The sequence below is a fragment of the Thamnophis sirtalis genome, unplaced genomic scaffold (assembly GCF_051295495.1).
Source record: "Thamnophis sirtalis isolate CommonGarterSnake01/CBP01778 unplaced genomic scaffold, rThaSir2_p1.2 scaffold_3, whole genome shotgun sequence".
In the NCBI taxonomy this organism is placed as follows: Eukaryota; Metazoa; Chordata; class Lepidosauria; order Squamata; family Natricidae; genus Thamnophis; species Thamnophis sirtalis.
The window spans coordinates 27,769,386-27,789,483 of NW_028261383.1; the positions used below are offsets into that span (position 1 = coordinate 27,769,386).

Below are 20,098 nucleotides of genomic sequence, written 5' to 3' on the forward strand. Positions count from 1 at the left end.
CTATTTTTCTACTTGCATTTTTACATGCTTTCGAACTGCTAGGTTGGCAGAAGCTGGGACAAGTAACAGGAGCTCACTCCATTACGCGGCACTAGGGATTCAAACTGCCAACCTATCTGATCGACAAGCACAGAATCTTAGCCACTGAGCAACCGCGTCCTTCTAATCGACATACATTAAAATAAATTTTTATTGCATACAACTCTCAAAGCGTCCAATATACACTACATAAATATGACAAAATAAATAAATACAAATTCGGCCACTAAGTGAGATATTTGTTAAGTGGATCTTGCCCCATTTTATGACCTTTCTTGCCCCACTTGTTAACTGACTCATTACAGTTGTTAAGTTAGCAATGTGGCAGCTAAGTAAATCTGGCTTCCCTGTTGATTTTGCTTGGCAGAAAGTCACAAAAAGTGATCGCATGAGCCCAGGACAGTGCAACCATCATAAATATGAGTTGCCAAGCATCTGGATTTTGATCATGTGACCATGGATATGCTGGCAACGGTTGTGTAAAAAACAATCATAAGTCCTTTTTTTCAGTGCTGTTGTAACTGAATGGTCATTAAGCCATCACTTGTAAATTGAGGACTACCGTCCTTTCTTTCTTTCTTTCTTTCTTTCTTTCTTTCTTTCTTTCTTTCTTTCTTTCTTTCCTTCCTTCCTTCCTTCCTTCCTTCCTTCCTTCCTTTCTTGGAATTTGTCAAACAAAAATAAGAACAAGAATAAAAGAATAAAAATACAGTGACTGGGACGATAGGCACGTTATTATTCCTTTTATTTACTTCCCATTGCATTTGGAAGTTCCCAGCTAAGCAATGGCTGTTATTAGTCGTAGAAGTCATCAGAACTGTGATGCAACAAATTTTGTTTTTTCTCCTTCAGTGCCTTTGTTAAACAACCAGCTTCCTTTGGCAGATTTCCAATTGTTAATACATTTCTCAAATTTGCATCCTAAGCATTTAGAAGTTGAATAGTGGCCGGGAAATTCCCACTAGGTCCTCAAATCTAGTTACTTTCCGGAATATGGAGGCAATTATGGGGTGGGCATCTTTGTGGACACTAAAATATATGAAGAACGGTTGCAAGAAGTGGGTTTGGCTAATCTAGAGAAATGGACTAGGGGGAACATGATAGCAGTATTACAGTATTTCAGAGGCTGCCACAAAAAGGAATGAAGTTCAATTAATTCTCCAAAGCACCAGAATGCAAAGATCACAACATTTCAATACTGCATTATCCTCATTTCATCAATGAAATGCCATCTATAAGACTTGTTTTAATAGCTTATGCTCTACTGGGGTAGTGTTGGCAAGATAGAAATAATGGATGGAAACTAATCAAGGAGAGAAGCAATCTGAAATTAACGAGAAACTTCCTAACAGTGAGGACAATCAACCAATGGAACAGCTTCCCTTCAGAAGTTGTGGGTACTGGGGATTTTTAAGAAAAGACTGGACAGCCACCTGTCTGAAATGCTTGAGCATAGGGTTGGACTAGAAGACCTCTAAGGTCCCTTAAGGCCCTATTTCATTAAGAAAAAGGTACAAGACATTTTGCTAATAGTCACTTTTGTATGTTGACCAAGAAGCCAAGGAGATAACTGAGCTAACAATTTGTAAAATAATTAGGGATTGGTTCAATCTTATTGACTCTAAAGATGCCAAGTGTTTAATTTCTATCACCATCATGCCTCCTGACACCATCATTTTTCCTGGTTTCCTTTTGGTGGCTAAGACAGGAGTAAGGGAATAGACTTGAGAAATAAGGGAGAGGGGCGGTAAGAAGAGTGAAATATAAATAAATAATTAAAATGGGTAATGCCTTTTGAGGTTGGCAGGGGATAGATACCTGCAGCTATGAGAAACTCTCTTTGGAAGAAGTTATCTGTCAACCCCAGAGACAATTTCCCATCCATTATTATGACAGATCTTGGAGAAATTATTGGGGACTTCAGCTGTAAAGAATCCTGGATGAGACTGATTATATCTGGATCCTGCGCAGAGCCATTTGTGAGACCGAGACAGAACTGGCTGTTGCTGTGAATGACCTTTGTTGAGACTTGAATGTTAGGAATGCAGCTTTCCTTGCCTTGTTAGGTTTCTCAGCTGCTTTTTATGCCATCAATCATAATTTGGAACACTTAGGAATTGAAACTGGGGGGGGGGGGGCACTGCATTATAATTGTTCTCCTTGCTGAGTGGGTGGTATCAGTCATTAGTGATGAGAGCCGAAGGATGAGACTTGTAAACTCTTTTACATGGGGCACTGCACACTATATAATACTATATATAATATCTACATGAAGCCAGCAGAGGAGGTCATCTGGAATTTAAGGTGGAATATCAGTACAGGTGGGTGCTGATTTACAACGATTTGCATAATGAGCAACCAATATTACAAGAGTGTTAAAAAAATAGACTTACAATTGTCACAGTCCCTGCAGTCACGTAAGCAAAATTCAGGAACTTGGCAACAGGCGTGTATTAATAATGGTTGTTATACTCTGGGGTCACATGATCGCCATTTGTTGCTTTCTTATCTGGGTTCCGACAAGCAAGTCAACGGGAGAAGCCAGATTCATTTAACAACCACATAGTTCACTTAACAACCAGTGATTTGCTTAACAACCAAAAAAGATGTCTAATTGGGCATAACTCACCTAACAATTGTCTCATTTAGCAACAATGGAAGCTCGAGTTCCAATTCAGGTTGTTAAATTGAGGATTATCTGTATACTAATAACATCTAACTAGTCATCTCAACATAGCGAATGAAGAGATTGTATGAAATCAGAGGCCTTTCCTGAAGGCTTCTGACAGCGAAATGGAGGGCGCTGGGTGGGACTGTCAGTGCTGCCATGGTGAGGTGAATCAGTGAGAGACTTCCTCTGAAAATAAGACCTGGTGCCTTTCTGGCAGCAAAAAAATATAAGACCAGGTCTTATTTTTGGGAAAACACAGAGGTTTGGTGGCTTTCCTCCAGGTTCTGGAAGGGACATTGTCTCTGAAGGAGTAAATCCATAAATTGGTTGTATACCTACATGCACAGTTCCACCTACATCAACAGACAGAAACCATGATGCCTTTGCTCAGCTGCAGCTGGGATGCGTGATTATTACAATACTGTTGAGGTCAAAGTATATCTGGATACTGTAATCGATGCAGAATGAAACAGCCTGCATCCTGTCGAATCAAACACACCAAAACCAACGATCAGTGCAGTACAGACAGTCCTCAACTTACAACAGTTCATTTAGTGACCATTCAAAGTTACAACAGCACTGAAAAAAGTGACTTATGACCAGGGGTGAAATTAACTTACCTTCGCTACCGGTTCGCAAATGTGAGTGTGCACGCTTCGCTCACACGGGCCACCTCCACGCATGTGCAGGACCTTTCGTGCATGTGCAAAGCGTCAAAAATGGGACATGATGACGTCCAAGTGGGGTGGGGGTGGAGCCTGCTACTGATCGTGCCTGCAAAGGTAAGTAGAACAGCAAGGGGGGGGGGGAATCCGGTGTGCCATGCTATTTAGATTAGCAAGAAAGCAAGAAATCCAACAATTCTAGCTAATATAAATAGTGTGTCACAGTTTGATTGTTGGAAATACCAGTTCGCCCGAATCCATCGAATTTTTTTACTACCAGTTTCGAACTGGTAGCATTTCACCCCTGCTTATGACCGTTTTCGCAATTAAAACCTTTGTAGCATTCCCACGGTCTTGTGATCAAAATTCAGATGCTTAGCAACTGGTTCATGTTTATGACGCTGCTAGGCCCCAAGGTCTTCTTCTGCAACCTTCTGACAAGCAAAGTCAATGGGCAGTCCATTTCACTTAACAACCGTGTTATTAATTTATCAATTGCAGTGATTCACTTAATAACTGTGGCCCAGAGAGGTCATAAAATAGGGCAAAACTCACTTACCAAATGTCTCACTTAACAACAGAAATGATGGGCTCAACTGTCGTAAGTCGAGGACTACCTGTAACTATTCAGTCTGCATTGGATAAATTCCCTCCAGAAAATAATGGGAAGAGACTCCTACAGACAGGAGGCTACATTTGTATTTATACATTTCAGAAAAGGAGGGGGAAATGATACAGTTGTACATATACCGTGTTTCCCCGAAAATAAGACAGGATCTTATTTTCTTTTGACCTCTGGAATAAGCGCTTTGCCTTATTTTCGGGGAGGTCTTATTATGTTTGAGGTGCAGGAGGCTCCTTAAACTCAGCCTGCGGCCCGCAGATCAGCTGATCCAGAAGGGACCGGAAATTCTGTCTATTTTTGGCACACTCTTGCCAGCCCAAGCGTCTCTGGGCCTGCCGCTCTTTTCGCGGCTGCCACTAAGAGAAGGGGCGTGGTAACTAGAGTTTGCGGGAACTGCTGCACAGGTATTAAAATATTTTAGGCGAGGGCTTATATTTGGGGGAGGGCTTATTTTAGCGCATGCGCTTAAAAGCCCGATTGATTTTATAATCCGGGAGGTCTTATTTTTGGGGAAACAGGGTATGCATAAGTAACTGATGACATAAGAATAGATATTCATCATTGGCAAACTTCCCTGCCCTTTCCCACCCTTATTCTATTCTTATTATCCTTAGGAAAGAATTATTGTTTTAATGAAAAAGAAACATATCAGTTACATTGCTGAAGAACTCAGATAGAGCATACTGAGAACCGACCACTACAAGGTTGTCCCGATTAGCACACATTCCTGCTATTTTGCAAACACACAAACACAAGATATGTTCTATTTTGCAAATACCCTTCCACTCCTCCAAGAATTTGTTTTCCTCACCGTCTTGACTAATATGAGTCTGTTTGGTGATATGGCCAATGTTCTCTCTAATTTTTTTTCAGTGTGAGCGGAAAAGTATAGTGTTTGAGCGGCACAGTTTTAGCAATAGCAGTAGACTTATATACCGCTTCATAGGCCTTTCAGGCCTCTCTAAGCGGTTTACAGAGAGTCAGCATATTGCCCCCAACAATCTGGGTCCTCATTTTACCCACCTCGGAAGGATGGAAGGCTGAGTCAACCCTGAGCCGGTGAGATTTGAACCGCTGAACTGCTGATCTAGCAGTAGCCTGCAGTGCTGCATTTAACCACTGCGCCACCTTGGCTCTTCAGTTTCATGCCTGAGCACCTAAGAGAGCCACAGTTTGAACAGCTGTCACGTCTGCTGGACATTTGCGCAACATACCAAGCGTCAAGCGCCGATTGCTAGCGAGGTTTCAGCCTGAGGAATGCCAGGCATGAAAAGTGCCACTCAAACACTATACTTTTCCGCTCACCCTGAAAAAAAAAAAAGGCTCTCTGCTCAGCTTTTAGATTGTTAGACTGGCTAGAGAGAGACATGGCACCAACAGGGTCCTGGCCTGGGTCCTGGCATTTTGCAGGCAACCTGTCCTCTCACATTCCTTTGGAATGCAACCCATCACATGTGAATTAGATTTTGCCAATTATCCTATTAAAAGATAACGCTATTATTCTAAAATACGACTAACTCGATATTAAAAACTGTAAATATGTAATGCTGATAAATAATAGCAGTAATTGTTATTTAGTATGATTAAAATCAGTATTGATATATCAATATAATATCTATCGAAATTGACAATATACACTAAAATAACAATACAAATATATAATGTGGAATATAAATGTAATAAATATAATATATAAATGCAACATAAATGTAATAAAATAATTTATCATGAAACTCTCCCCCTTTAAAGTAGTAAGATCAATTAAATAGTCTAGCAAGTTTGGACAATATGCTATATGTTATGTTACTTAAGAATATATATACCTCAGAATCAGATACAACATCCACATCATTTCCAACTGAGTCAATAAAATCATATGCCATGCCAAAACTATTTTAAATAAAGATATGAAATTAATCAAGTATTGCATTTATTTTTCAAAATGAATGTACAATTTTTTTATTATTTAAGTTTTGTACCCTATATTTTCTAACTAACGTTAACTTTAAAAAGACGTTACATCAGACTACAATACAAGTAATTAAATGAAGACTAAAATAAGTGTTTTGGCATATTGAGCTTTTTATATTTCTTTCTTATATTGCTTCCTTAGTTGAGAACTTGCTCCTCAGCTTACTTACGCATTAACTGTTTGTTGCTTTTATGGTTTATTCATTCACTGCTCCATCTTCAGTTTTTTTCACAGGGGGCAGGGCTTCCTTCCTCCCTCCCTCCCTTCCTTCCTTCCTTCCCTCCCTCCCTCCCTCCACTCCTTTGGCCACCAATTTTGATCCAATTCTCTCTCTCTCTCTCTCTCTCTCTCACACACACACACACACACACATGTTCTTTGTGGGGGGGGGGGTTAATTACTCCGCCTCACTGCGCAAAGTTGGCTCAGCATGTGTTCGGCCCCCACTTACGCCGAATCAAATCCGCGGCCGGCGGGACCAGGGGGTTGCATTTCAAAGCCGCCAGTCCTCTTGCTTCTTCTCTTTCACCAGCAAAGCTCCCGCTGGCGCCTCTGCCCATGGCAGTGGTGCCATTCCCTCCACGCGGAGCCCCTGAGCTGGCTCCCGCGTTATCCCTCCCCCTTCCTCCTCTGCCGTGCTTTTGAGGCCGCGGGAGCTAGTAGGAAAGCGGCGGAGGTGGAGGCGGCGGCAGGGGTAACCCAGAGCCCAGCTGAGGTGGAGTCAGCTGGCCTCTGGGTTACCCCTGCCGTCGCCTCCACCTCCGCCGCTTTCCTACTAGCTCCCGCGGCCTCAAAAGTATGGCAGAGGAGGAAGGGGGAGGGATAACGCAGGAGCCAGCTCAGGTGCTCCGCGTGGAGGGAGAGGCACCACTGCCATGGGCCGGGAAGCCAGCGGGAGCTTTGCTGATGAAGGAGAAGAAGCAAGAGGACTGGCGGCTCATCAAAACAAGACTGGGGAGGTCCTTTGCGGGAGGCCAGTTCTAGCCGCCTGCAAAGGACTTCCCCACGTTTGCTTTGGTAGAAATCTCTGCGCGGCAGTTAGAAACTTCTGCGCGGGGATTTCTTTCCATGTGCGCGGCCGCGCACGTGTGCACCTTAGAGGGAACAGTGGATATGGCAGTTACATTGCAAATACCGGACTGGCTTCCAGTGAGGTTATGAGGACAATTCAAGGTGTTAGCATTAATATCTAACAGGGGTGTCAAATCTGCGTCGCCATGTTATCGTCACATGACATATCATGACTTTCCCTCCCCCTTCGCTAAAATGGGGTTGAAGGTGGTCAGCGTTGACACATCTGGCCCACAAGCCATTAGTTTAACACCCCTGATCCAGAGGTGGTATTCAGCCAGTTCTGACCAGTTCTGGAGAATTGGTAGCGGAAATTTTGAGTAGTTTGGAGAACTGGCAAATACCACCCCTGGCTGGCTCCACCCCCATCTATTCGCTGCCTCCCGAGTCCTAGCTGATTGGAGTCCCAGCTGATCGGGTCTTCTTCTGTTGCCCTGCAGAGGAGAACAGAGCTGGAAAGCACATTAGAGGGTTGGGGATGGAATGGGGATTTTACAGTATCCTTGCCCTGGAGTTGGGTGGCAATGGAGATTTTACAGTATCCTTCTCCCAAGATGGGGAGGGAATGAAGATTTTGCAGTATTCTTCCCCTGCCACACCCACCAAGCCACGCCCACCAAGCCATGCCAGGCCCACAGAACTGGTAGTAAAAAGTTTTGAATCCCACCACTGCCCTGATCTATAGAATCCCAAATGATATGAACTCAGGACAGGCATGTGACCATCTCTTACAAGTTGTCTCTGGTCAGCTTATTTGACCTACTCATGAGGAGACATTCCCAAAGGATGAAGAAACAGTGGCGTGGAACCACTGTTTTCAGTTATTTTCCTGAGTCTCTGAAATAAGTTCCCCTCTGAAATCCAGTTAGCCTTTCTTTAGTTATTTTCTGAAAAAGTTGTTAAACATAGCTTGTGAAATTTTAAAAAAAAAAGCGGAGACAGTGAAATAGCAAACTAATACCTGTGCTTTGCCTGCCATCTGTTTGGCCATCTTAATTTTACATTGTTTTCAGCATGTACTGTGATATGATTTTATGGTTTTATTGCGCCTAGAGAGGGCAATGGAAAGCAGCGGAAAGTTACTTTTCATCATAATTGCACAATTCCATTACACGGACAATGGAAAATCAAGAAATGTTGTTTCTAGGGCTTTCAAAAACGTTGATGGGAGAAGATTTGTGCGACACAGAAGAGATTTGACAAATAAAATTACAAGTGAAGAACTTGGAAAAACACTACCAAATGTTTGTGTATCTGATACATTCCATAAGCTCTTTTGGATATTGTTGAATTCAATTCTTATAAAGCACAGTCAGCTTCAGCGGTGATGAAAAATCCTGTGAATTGTAATCTACAATTAATCTACAAGTAGCAATAGGGTCTTAGGGATAACAGAATAAAGAAGAGAAAATACAAAAAAAAAAACCACAACAAAAATCAAAACCATGAAGCCCAAAGAAAGAGTAAATGAACGGATAAAGTCAAAAGTAATTTGTAATTAATCTGTGTAAGTCTTTTGTCTGTTACTTCATTCTGCTGTCCAAAAATTTATTTCATTTCAGAGATTACGGTATATCAAGAGCTAAATTCTCCTTGAAATATTTATTTATACCTAATTTACATTGAAAATGAATTGTCTTGCCTCATCTCTGGAGCTCTATCAATTCACCTGCTAGTAAACCTACTACTGGTAGAATTTAGGTACCAATTTCAGAAACTTTCTTTTCCTAATCTTTTCAGGTAACCAGACCTTTAATAATTAAATAGGGGAATAACTGAGCAGGAGATTTCAACAGATGTCACTACAGCTCCTGAATTTCTTTGGGTTTTTTTTTGGGGGGGGGGGGCATACCTATTTGTCTGGAAATCAGCATCTGAGGGCCTGTTCAGCAGCCTGTGACTAAAATTGGATGGAAGAAGGTTAACATCCTCAAACATTAACATCCACAAAACCCCCATAACCTTAACCTTAAACTGTCTACTGTTGACCTCACCCTATTCCTAAGAGATCTGTAAAGGGGATATGCATAAGTGTACCAGTGTGCCTAACATCCCCGTCCTACTGTCCCCATTTATTTGTCCCCGTTTCCTGTGTTCTTATTCATGTTTATTCTTATTCCTGTTATCTTGTACATGAGTGACAAACGAAATAAATGAATAAAATCAATAAATGACAAGACACATTTCTGTTGAAAGAACTGAAGGCCATTTTTCATCTCCTTGAAACTTCAGGAAGATGAAGAACGCAGGGAAAGTTCTTTGTGATGGCCCTCTGAGGGGGACAGAGCCCAGAAAGGTGTCATGGAGAAGAACTCTCCAGGGAGGAAGTAATGTTGCAAGAATGTGGGAGGAAGTCAGTTGGTGGCCCATGTACTTTATAGGGAGTCTAGGAGGCCGTTGGTCTGTCCCACAGAGGAGATAAGGAAGTGGTAATGTAGAATCGGGAGAAGATGGGATTGCTTAGCACCTTCTCTGAATCTGTCTTCTTTCGAAAGAGGGAAAGCACTAACTGAAAAAGAGGGGAGGGAAATGCGATGCAATATTAGAATAGAATAGATCAACAGAGTTGGAAGGAGCCTTGGAGGTCTTCTAGTCCAACCCCCTGCTTAGGCAGGAAACCCTACACCACTTCAGACAAAATGGTTATCCAACATCTTCTTAAAGACTTCCAGTGTTGGGGCATTCACAACTTCTGGAGGCAACTTCTGTTCCACCGATGAATTGTTCTAACCGTCAGGAAATTTCTCCTCAGTTCTAAGTTGCTTCTCTCCTTGATTAGTTTCCACCCATTGCTTGTTGTCCTGCCTTCTGGTGCTTTGGAGAATAGCTTGACTCCCTCTTCTTTGTGGCAACCCCTGAGATATTGGAAGACTGCTATCATGTCTCCCCTAGTCCTTCTTTCTATTAAACTAGACATACTCAGTTGCTGCAACCGTTCTTCATATGTTTTAGCCTCCAGTCCCCTAATCCTCTTTATTGCTCTTATCTTCACTCTTTCTAGAGTCTCTGCATCTTTTCTACATCGTGACGACCAAAACTGAATGCAGTATCCCAAGTGTGGCCTTACCAAGGCAGTATAAAGTGGTATTAACACTTCACATGATCTTGATTCTATCCCTCTGTTTATGCAGCCTAGAACAGTGTTGGCTTTATATAAATGCTGGGATCATGTATTTGTGCCCCTGTATTTGTAAATCTGATACAAGTACAAGTAGTCCTTGACTTACGACCACAATTGAGCTGATAGATTTCTGTTGCTAAAGCAAGACGGTTGTTCAATAAAGTTTGCTCCATCTTCTGACCTCCCTTGGCCCACTTATTAAGTGCATCACTGCAGTTATTAGTAACATAAAACATTGCAATCATCATAAATATGAGCCAGTTGCCAAGTATCCGAATTTTGATCAGGTGACCATGGGGATGCAGCAAAGAGGGTGTAAGGGTGAAAAATTGTCATAAGTCACTTTTTTCAGTGCCATCACTAAGTGAACTGTTGTAAGTTGTACCTTTAGAGAATTTGCATCTTTTGCTTCTGGCCAGAACTTAAAGTATTCTAATTTGAGACAATTTTCTACCTGCCTTCTCCTATTTGGCCTCTGGAGGGCAGAAAGGTTTCACTCCAATTTTTCTCCTCTCGTAAGTCCAGTTTATACAGCCAAGTTGCCTTCTATCCGTGTCCCATCAGCAGGCCTGCAATGCCCTGAAGCTTCCTATTCCATTTTCTATGCAATTATCAGCCTTGCAAAGTAGTCCAGACCCCCCAAAAAACCACACCCCGAAGTTACGAGCTTTATCCCTATTGTAAGGTTACATGAACAGAAACTTTGCAAATCTGAAAGTACCCCTCCCTTCCCTCCTTTTTACTCTCCCCAAAACTAAGGAGGGTCTTTCAATCAACCTTCCTTCTTTGGACTCGATTTTTATTTATCCTAATCTTGTCTAGGCTGCAGATCTTCTTCCTAGCTACAAGGCCCTTCCCACAGACCATCACATTAATTCTCCTGCTGCTCCTTTACTTAGCTTCTGTACACTGAATGGGATTGCTGTGTCAGGATGAAAATGTCCAAGCGGAGTCCTAGATTCTAGTCTTTGCTTAGGCACAGAAACTTAAGTGAGAGTTTCCTTAATATAGTCTCAAACTAGAGCACCCAATATGAATATCCTTGTTGTTGTTATACAAATGGGTAGTATTTAAGTGGATAAAATAAAAAGTGGAAAGGCTGTAATTCTATTCTGTACTTTGCTGAAAAAAGTTGGAAGTCTCCACTTTTTTCTTTTCCCCTTTCTTCCCCTTTCCGCTATCTCTATCATCTTTATTTTTGTTTGTATTTTATATTATAGTAATTTTAATAAAAAAGCCAACACAGTTCTAGGCTGTATAAACAGAAGGATAGAATCAAGATCACGTGACATGTTAATACCACTTTATAATGCCTTGGTAAGACCATACTTGGAATACTGTGTTCAGTTTTTGTTGCCACGATGGAGAAAAGATGTGGAAACTCTAGAAAGAGTGCAGAGAAGAGCAAGAAAGAGGATTAGGGGACTGGAGACTAAAACATATGAAGAACGGTTGCAGGAACTGGGTATGTCTAGTTTAATGAAAAGAAGGACTAGGGGAGACATGATAGCAGTGCTCCAATATCTCAGGGGCTGCCACAAAGAAGAGGGAGTCAAATTATTCTCCAAAGCACCTGAGGGTAGAACAAGAAGCAATGGGTGGAAACTAATCAAGGAGAGAAGCAACTTAGAACTGAGGAGAAATTTCCTGACAATTAGGATCAGTGGAACAGCTTGCCTCCAGAAGTTGTGAATGCCCCAACACTGGAAGTCTTTAAGGAGAGATTAGGCAGCGGTTAGTCTGAAATGCCACAGAGTCGTGATGGCAAACCTATGGCATGCATGGCCTTGCCTGTTTGTCTTCTGGGTTTCTGTCGCGCTGTCCTTCGTGCATGCGGTAGGTCCAAAAACCGGTATGTCCATGCATGCCAGCCAGCTGATTGTCAGGTGCACATATGTGCCAGAACCTGGAAGTTTGTCTTTTCTGGAGCATGGCCCTGATGAGTGAATGTGCGATATTTCCATGTGACCTTTTCAGCACTCAGTTTGCCATCCCTGGTATAGAATTTCTTTCCTGAGCAGTGGGTTAAACTAGATGTCCTCCAAAGCCTCTTTCAACTCTTTTATTCTGATATTTCCCTGGGAGGCTCTGGGCCAGTTCCCCCCCACCCAAGCCTGAGTCAGTGTGGTATAGCAGTGAAGCATTGTTGTGGGGAAAGTAGGACAAGGATGGAATATTAGGTTTGTTTGCCATCTTGAGTTAATTATAAAAATAATAAAGGCCAGATATACATGGGAATAGCAAAATAGAAGAGAAACAACTGGAGAAAGTCCTGATCTATAAAGACCTGCAAATAGAAGTAGGAGGACAGTGACAAAAAAAAAAAAACAAAGACAGTAGTGATAGGCCCCTTGGGTGCAATCCCAAAACATCGGGAGCATCCCTTGAACACCATTGGCGCGGACAAAAGCCCCATCAGTCAACTGCAAAAGGCAGCATTACCTGCAACAGCTTCCATCCCGTGATGTTACCTTTAACACCATCAAACCTCAACATCTGCCTATCCCATGTCCTTGGGAAAGACTCAATAGGTAAAGGTTCCCCTCGCACATATGTGTTCTGGCCCCCCTCTGTCCGGTAATGAACACAGACACAGGCTTAGCTGTTTGCCACTCTTGATTCACAGCAATTATAATCCTGTTGGCTGAAAGCCCAGACACGACTCACTGGCAAAACGTTGGCAGCAACCCAGACTCCAACAGACACGGGAACACAAGGCAGACCAGACAAGGAGTTCTTCAGATTATTACGAACGGTTGTGTCCTGCAAAAGGATTCCTCCCAAAGTATCTTCTTATATACTATCTTGGGAGGAGCCAAACCACAACCACCTGGGCTTGATTATCTCTTATGAGTCTGTCTCCATAACTGCTGCCTCCGTTTCTCCGCCCTTTGTTGCCTGGTGTCAGGGACAAACTCCCTTTGATCTTCCCCACTGCTCCATGCCTCAGGCGCCTCTTGGTGGTCAACCAGCCTCTCTGGTCTTTGCCCAGGGTCCTCCACATCTTCCATAGCAGACTCATAGGGGTCCTCGCTATCGGAGTCCATCGGTAGCTCCAATGGCTCCTGCTGGGCCACAACACGTATGTATTAGTTGTTCCCGACTCTAGGTGGTGGTGCTCATCTCTGTTTCAAAGCCGAAGAGCCAGTGCTGTCTGAAGAAGTCTCCGCGGTCATGTGGATGGCATGACTAAATGCCAAAGGTGCACGGAACGCAGTTACCTTCCCACCAAAGGTGGTCCCTATTTTTCTACTTGCATATGTGCTTTTGAACTGCTAGGTTGGCAGAAGCTGGGACAAGTAACAGGAGATCACTCCATTACATGGCACTAGGGATTTGAACCACCAAACTGCCGACCTTTCTGATTGACAAGCTCAGCATCTTAGCCGCTGAGCCATCATGTCCCTTTAGTTTGAAATTACAACAGCAGAAAAAAAGTAGCTTCCAATTAGTTCTTGCAGTTACAACTTTTGCAATGTCCTCACTCTTATATGATAAAAAAAAAATCAGGTGCTTGGCCATTGACTCATACTTATGACAGCTGCAGTGTCCCGGGGGTTCACGCAATCATCTTTTGCAACCTTTTGATAAGCAAAGTCAAAGGGAAAGCCAGAAACACTCAACAAACGTGTTACTAACTTAACAACTGCAGTGATTCACTTAACAACAGTGATTGCATTGTCTCGAGGTCATGCCATTTGTGATCTTCCCATCATCTTAGATAACATCATCAGTACTAGTGAGTGCGGGGTTTGTTTCCTGTTACAGTAACACTGCAATGTTGATGGGGATGTGATTTTCTCCTTAGTAGTTCCTTAATTGTCTTCTGTTTCAGACAATACCCCAGTAATGGAACCACAGAGAAAAGCTTGTCGACCTTCTGATCAACAAGCTCAGCATCTTAGTCACTGAGCCACCACGTCCCCAGCAAGGACTGGATAAGTGGATAAAAATGCCAAATCCAGTCTGAACATCTGGCTGACTGTGTGACCAACCATAATAAAGAGCAGAAGAGCCAGGGTGAAGTCCACCCTGAACCACAGTGGGTCAGTTCCTTCCCCTCCGCCCCAAAGTCATGGGGGGGGGGATGCACAATGAAGGTGTTGAACCAGGAGTGGAGACCAAATTTAATTCCCTTTTCAGCTACAGAAGTTCTCTGGATGACTTTGGTCCAGTCCTTGCCTTTCAGCCCCAAACCCAGGATAGATTAGTGGTTAGGATACTGGTCTAGGGACAGAGAGACCCATGTTCAAATCCACCCCGCAGCTACAGAAGCTTCTGGAAGACTTTGAACCAGCTCCTCTTTTATAACTCGTTTCTCCTCACAGGATTAACAGAATGACAGAATAATTTTGGTTAAGTGAGTTTTGTTGTGGCAGATGTGGCAGTACATACAGTGAGGAGGTTGGGAAGGAACATGGGCCAGTCCTGGCGTCCGGGGAAGGCTCTGGGGAAGGCTCTGTGTCAGAGGCAGAGAGGGGGCCAGGGCCATCTGACAGTTATCAGCTGCCTTGAGTCAGACATCAGTGAGGCAGACGAACAGCTGGAGCCTGTTCCCAGTGTGTGCATGCGCAGCGTTGCCAGATGAAGGGAACAGCTAAAGAACAGGGGTCGGCTTGGGAGTAAGGCCACAGGTGGATGATGAAAGGCCCCTCCCAGAGGAAATAAAAGAGGAGCGAAAAGGGAGTGGAGTTTGCAGGAGACGTTTGCTTAATTGGTTCGTGACTCTCTGAGACTCCTTGCCAGGTTTTGCAGATATCAGCCTGTAAGCTCTCCAAGCCAGATAAGATCTGTGACTGTAAATCCTCCCTCGAAAGACTTTGCTGTATGTGAATGAGCAGAATTAACAGTGAATTAATAAAAGGGTTTTGGGTCAGTTTGCTTCATGCCTAGGTCAGAGCAAGTTTTGCCACGTTTTACACCATTCCATGCCACATTTATTGAGTGAATCCCTGCAGTTGTTAAGTTAGTAACACGGTTGTTAAGTGAACCTGGCTTCCCTCCTTGACTTTTGCTTGTCAGAAGGTCTCAAAAGGGGATCACATGATTTGTGGACTTCAACTCCCAGAATTCCTCAGCCAGTAAAGCCAGCAAAGTTGGCTACGGAATTCTGGAAGTTGAAGTCCCCAAGTCTTAAAGTTGCCAAGGTTGGAGACCGCTACCCTAAGACCATTCTGGACAAATGACTCTCCAATCTTTTCTTTCCAAAGAAAACAAAAATTGAAAGGAGGAATATCAATCTTAAATAATATAAGAGCTATCAATCCTATAATCAGTCTGATAATAAACTCTGCTCTTGAGTTATTTTGTTTGTGAATTTATAGCTGGGGGAAGAGGGCAAAGTCAAAAAGGCTAATTTCCCGTTATTACCCTCCCCATTTGGGGTGAGATTTCTTTTAATGAAATAAACAACTATAAAGGGAGACCTTTGTCCATTGTCTCTCCCTCTATGTTTAATCATTAAAATCCAGTCAAATTAGCAGAACAGCCACAAGCAGCCTTTCCCCAACCAGGTGTCTAATGGATGCAAATCCAAGAAGTGTAGTGTTACAATTCCCATAATCCTCAACCCTTAAGGTGTTTCATGTTCTCTTGGTTTTGTCCTCGGATGCCCCACAGCTGTAATAATAACAGAATAACAGAGATGGAAGGGACCTTGCAGGTCATCTAGTCCAGTGTTTCTCAACCTTGGCAATTTGAAGATGTCTGGACTTCAACTCCCAGAATTCCCCAGCCAGCAAATTCTGGGAGTTGAAGTCCGGACATCTTCAAGTTGCCAAGGTTGAGAAACACTGATCTAGTCCAATCTCCTTCCCTCCCCCCAAGCAGGAAACCCTACACCATTTCTGACAGATGGCAATCCAGTCTCTTCTTGAAAGCTTCCAGTGATGAAGCTCCCACAACTTCCCAAGGCAACTTCTGTTCCATTGGTTGATTGGTCTCACTGTCAGAAAGTTCCTCATTTCTAGGTTGAATCTCTCCTTAATCGGTTTCAATCTATTACTCCTTGTATGGCCTTCAGGTGCTTTGGAAAATAGCTTGACCCCCTCCTCTCTATGTCAGCCCCTCAAATATTGGAACACTGCTATCATGTCTCCCCTGATCCCTCTCTTCACTAGACCAGCCATGCCCAGTTCCTACAACTATTCATCATATGTTTTAGCCTCCAGTCCCTTAATCATCCTGGGTGCTCTTCTCTGCACTCTTTCTAGTCGCCACATCGTTTTTATAATGCGGTGACCAAAACTGGGTGCAGTATTCCCAGTGTGGTCCTACTAAGGCTTTCTACAGTGGTATTTTAACAGATTAACAGAGTTGGAGGGGACCTTGAAGGTCATCTAGTCCAACCCGCCGTTCAAGCAGGAGACCGTACATCATTTTTGACAAATGGCAATCCAATCTCTTCTTGAAAGTCTCAAGTGATGAAGCCCCCACAACTTCCAAAGGCAAAGCTGTTCCATTGATTGATTGTTCTCACTGTCAGAAAGTTTCTCCTTATTTCCAGGTTGAATCTCTCCTTCATCCATTATTCCATGTCTGGCTTTCAGGTGCTTTGGAAAACAGGTTGACCCTCCTTTCTTTGTGGCAACCCCCCCTCAAATACTGGAATACTGCTATCATGTCTCCCCTGGTCTTTCTCTTCACTAAACCAGCCATGCCCAGTTCCTGCAACCATTCATCATATGTTTTAGCCTTCAGTCCTCTAATCATAGAGTGGTATTAGTACCTCACTTGATCTTGATTGTATCCTTCTGCTAATGCAATTTAGGATTGCATTGGGTTTTTTGGCTGCCACTGCAGGCTGCTGGCTCTTATTTACCTGGTGTCCACTAAGACTCCAAGATCCCTCTCACAGTCACTGCTATTAAACCTGGTTTCACCTGGTATTAGTACCTCACATGACCTTGATTGAATCCCTTTGTTCATGCAACTCCTCCTAACCGGGATGGGAAAAACCCAGCTGTTCACCGAAGTCGGGGGCGTAACCTTGACTCCGAACTGAAGTCTTGCAAAACTCTGGTTTACGGGAAATCAAGACCGGGGTGGGGAGGAAGACCGGCCCGAGCGAGATAGCCCCACGAACGCCACAGGCCAGGAATTTTAACCTACCAAGTTATAAATTGAACGCTTCTCCAAGGCGGAACGCGTGTCGCCCAGTTACGTGTGAACACGCGGCCGCGCGCGTCTGTGATCAAATTGCATCTTTGCCCGGGGAAATCCCTTCGACGTCAGGATCTCCCACCACCACCCCTCACTTGAGCCACAGCAGTTTCGGTCACGATCAGTTAAAATAAAGGAAGGAAAGGCCTCGATTTCTCTAGCGACTCAGATCCGCTCGAAGCCACAGGAAAGACTCAGATTTAGCTACGTCGAGAAAATTGCCGGAACGGTTTTCACCAAGTTTGCGCAATTCTCACTTTCCGCCACCAATCGATTCCCCCCCCCCCCCCCGGCCGCTTAGTTTCTATCCTCAAAAGGGAAAGACGGACTGAAAGCGGAGCCAGCGTCTTTTCCCGCTTGGCTGGCAAGGTTTGCGGCGGAATTTCCCAGCTCTGCAGCCGCGGGGTGCAGGAAAGTGAACGGCGATCGGGACTCGGCGGCGGCGCAACATGATTCAGGAATTCTGTTTTCTCTCCAGCTTCGTGGCAGGTAGTGAAAAGACGCTGCCACTCGCTGCTCTGCCGGGGGTGGGGTGGGGTGGGGAGCGATCCAGCCCCGAGGATAAGTTGGGCGGGAAAGGGGGGGGTCCAAAGCATCTCTCTCCCTCTCTCTCTCTCTCCCCCCCTCCCTGCCCACTTACCAATAATTCCAACTTGCCATCCGATTGTGGGACGCTGGATTTTCTCTGGCACTCTGGAGACTAAAACATTAATTTTTAACATTAACAATTAACAAAAAATAACAATTAATTAGTGGAAAAACTTGCCTCCAGAGCAAGAAACTGGAAGTGTTGAAGAAGGGGTTGGATGACCATTTGTCTGAAGTGGTATAGGGTTACCTGCCCAAGCAGGAGGTTGGACTAGAAGACCTCCAAGGACCCTTCCAACTCTGTTATTCTATTCTATTCTATGTATAAATAAACTTGGAATGTTGCATCTAGATTTGGTTGCCTTGATGTAAAGATTTTGAGACTCTGGAAAGGGTGTAGAAAAGAGCAACAAAGATGATAAGAGGACTGGAGGCTAAAATGTATAAATAACAGTTGCTGGAATTGGGAATGTCTAGTTTAATGAAAAGAAAGACTAGGAGTGACATGATTTCAGTATTCCAATATCTCAGGGGCTGCCACAAAGAAGAGGGAGTCAAACTACTCTCCAATGCACCTGAGGGTAGGACAATGGGTGGAAACTAATCAAGGAGAGAAGCAACCTAAAAAGATTTCCTGACAATTAGAACAATTAATCAGTGGAACAACTTTCCTCCAGAAGTCGTGGATTCTCCAATACTGGAAGTTTTTAAGAAGATGTTGGATGACCATTTGTATGAAGTGGTGTAGGGTTTCCTGCCTAAGCAGGGGGTTGAACTAGAAGACCTCCAAGGTTCCTTCCAACGCACCATCAGTAAGCTGATCATCCACAGAAGTGTAAGCAGTTAGAGGTGACTCTAGATATGCCCATGTAACACTTCCACTACTCCAGCTGCATTGGTGATCAGTTAGCTGCTGAATGCAATTCAGGATGCCTATTATCACTAATGAAACCATTCATGACCTGGTTATCTTCTTAGAACCGGCTTTATCCTCTCTGCCTACCATGTAAAATCCAACACAATAGGCAGAGATTGGGTCTCATCCATTAAGCAATCTAATATGATGGGTCATAGGATACATACCTGTTCTTATTTCAGTGTCATTGTAGAATAGAGCAGAGTAGAATAACAGAGTTGGAAGGGACCTTGGAGGTCTTCTAGTCCAACCCCCTGCTCAGGCAGGAAACCTTATACCACTTCAGACAAATGGTTGTCCAATCTCTTCTTAAAAACTTCCAGTGTTGGAACATTCACAACTTCTGGAGGCAAGTTTAATAATTCTAACTGTCAGGAAATCTTTCTAGGTTGCTTCTCTCCTTGATTAGTTTCCACCCATTGCTTCTTGTCCTGCCCTCAGGTGCCTCGGAGAATAGCTTGACTCCCTCTTCTTTGTGGCAGCCTCTGAGATATTGGAACACTGCTATAATGTCACCTTTAGCCATTCTTTTAATTAAACTAGACATATACAACAGTTCTAGATTCTAGGACCAGACTTTAAAAAACACTGCTTTAAGCTATCTGGCTCAGGGGTTGGGAAACAGCAGGGGAAAAAAGAGACTAGCAAGGTGAATTTATGCCGGGAGAAACGTAAGTGGGAATGATTGAGTCAGCGCCAGGCCTATGCCACAATTTTGTTGTGAAGATAAAAGTGCATTTTGGAGGAATGGCAGGATACAAATATAGCATTGTATATCTATCCTGTTGTTATTTCCATTTGCAGAAGATTGCACATTCAGAGCAGCTTTTAATGTTTCTTTACGCAGGGTTTCGTAATGCCACAATTTGTACTTTCGGTCTCGTTTCCCCGATGGTCTAGCCATTTCCAATCATTTTAATTGTTTTGTCCACACCCTTTCTAAATCTTGCTGATCTGCCTTTTTTGGGGGGAAGTCAGTAAATAATATGCAAATCAACCACCATATGTAAGCTAGAAAAATAGAAGGGGGAAACACTTTGCACCATCAGCAAACTAAGATTCCAATCAAATTGTTTTGTGGTTTGGGGTTTTTTAAAATGTTGAAATGCTATTTTGGAGGGCAGGGATTGATGAAGTCATTTTTCTGCCTGTCATGGAGCAGCAAGGAGTCAAGCTGTATGATATCCAAAAGCAAGCAGATTGTTAAGCATATGAAGAACAGCTGCCCGAACTGTGTCTGTCTAGTTTAATGAAAAGAAGGACTAGGGG

At 43.4% G+C, this 20,098-nt stretch overlaps 1 protein-coding gene across 1 annotated transcript in view; it reads left to right on the top strand.

Annotated features, from left to right (window-relative positions):
- Nucleotides 1-17,642: 17,642 nt before the first annotated feature.
- Nucleotides 17,643-20,098, top strand: part of C2 (complement C2) — a 61,612-nt gene continuing 59,156 nt past the window's right edge. The window contains exon 1 of the mRNA XM_087708450.1: nucleotides 17,643-17,814. Coding sequence (XP_087564576.1) covers nucleotides 17,775-17,814 — 40 coding nt within the window. The 5' untranslated portion in view covers nucleotides 17,643-17,774. The remainder of the gene's footprint in view (nucleotides 17,815-20,098) is intronic.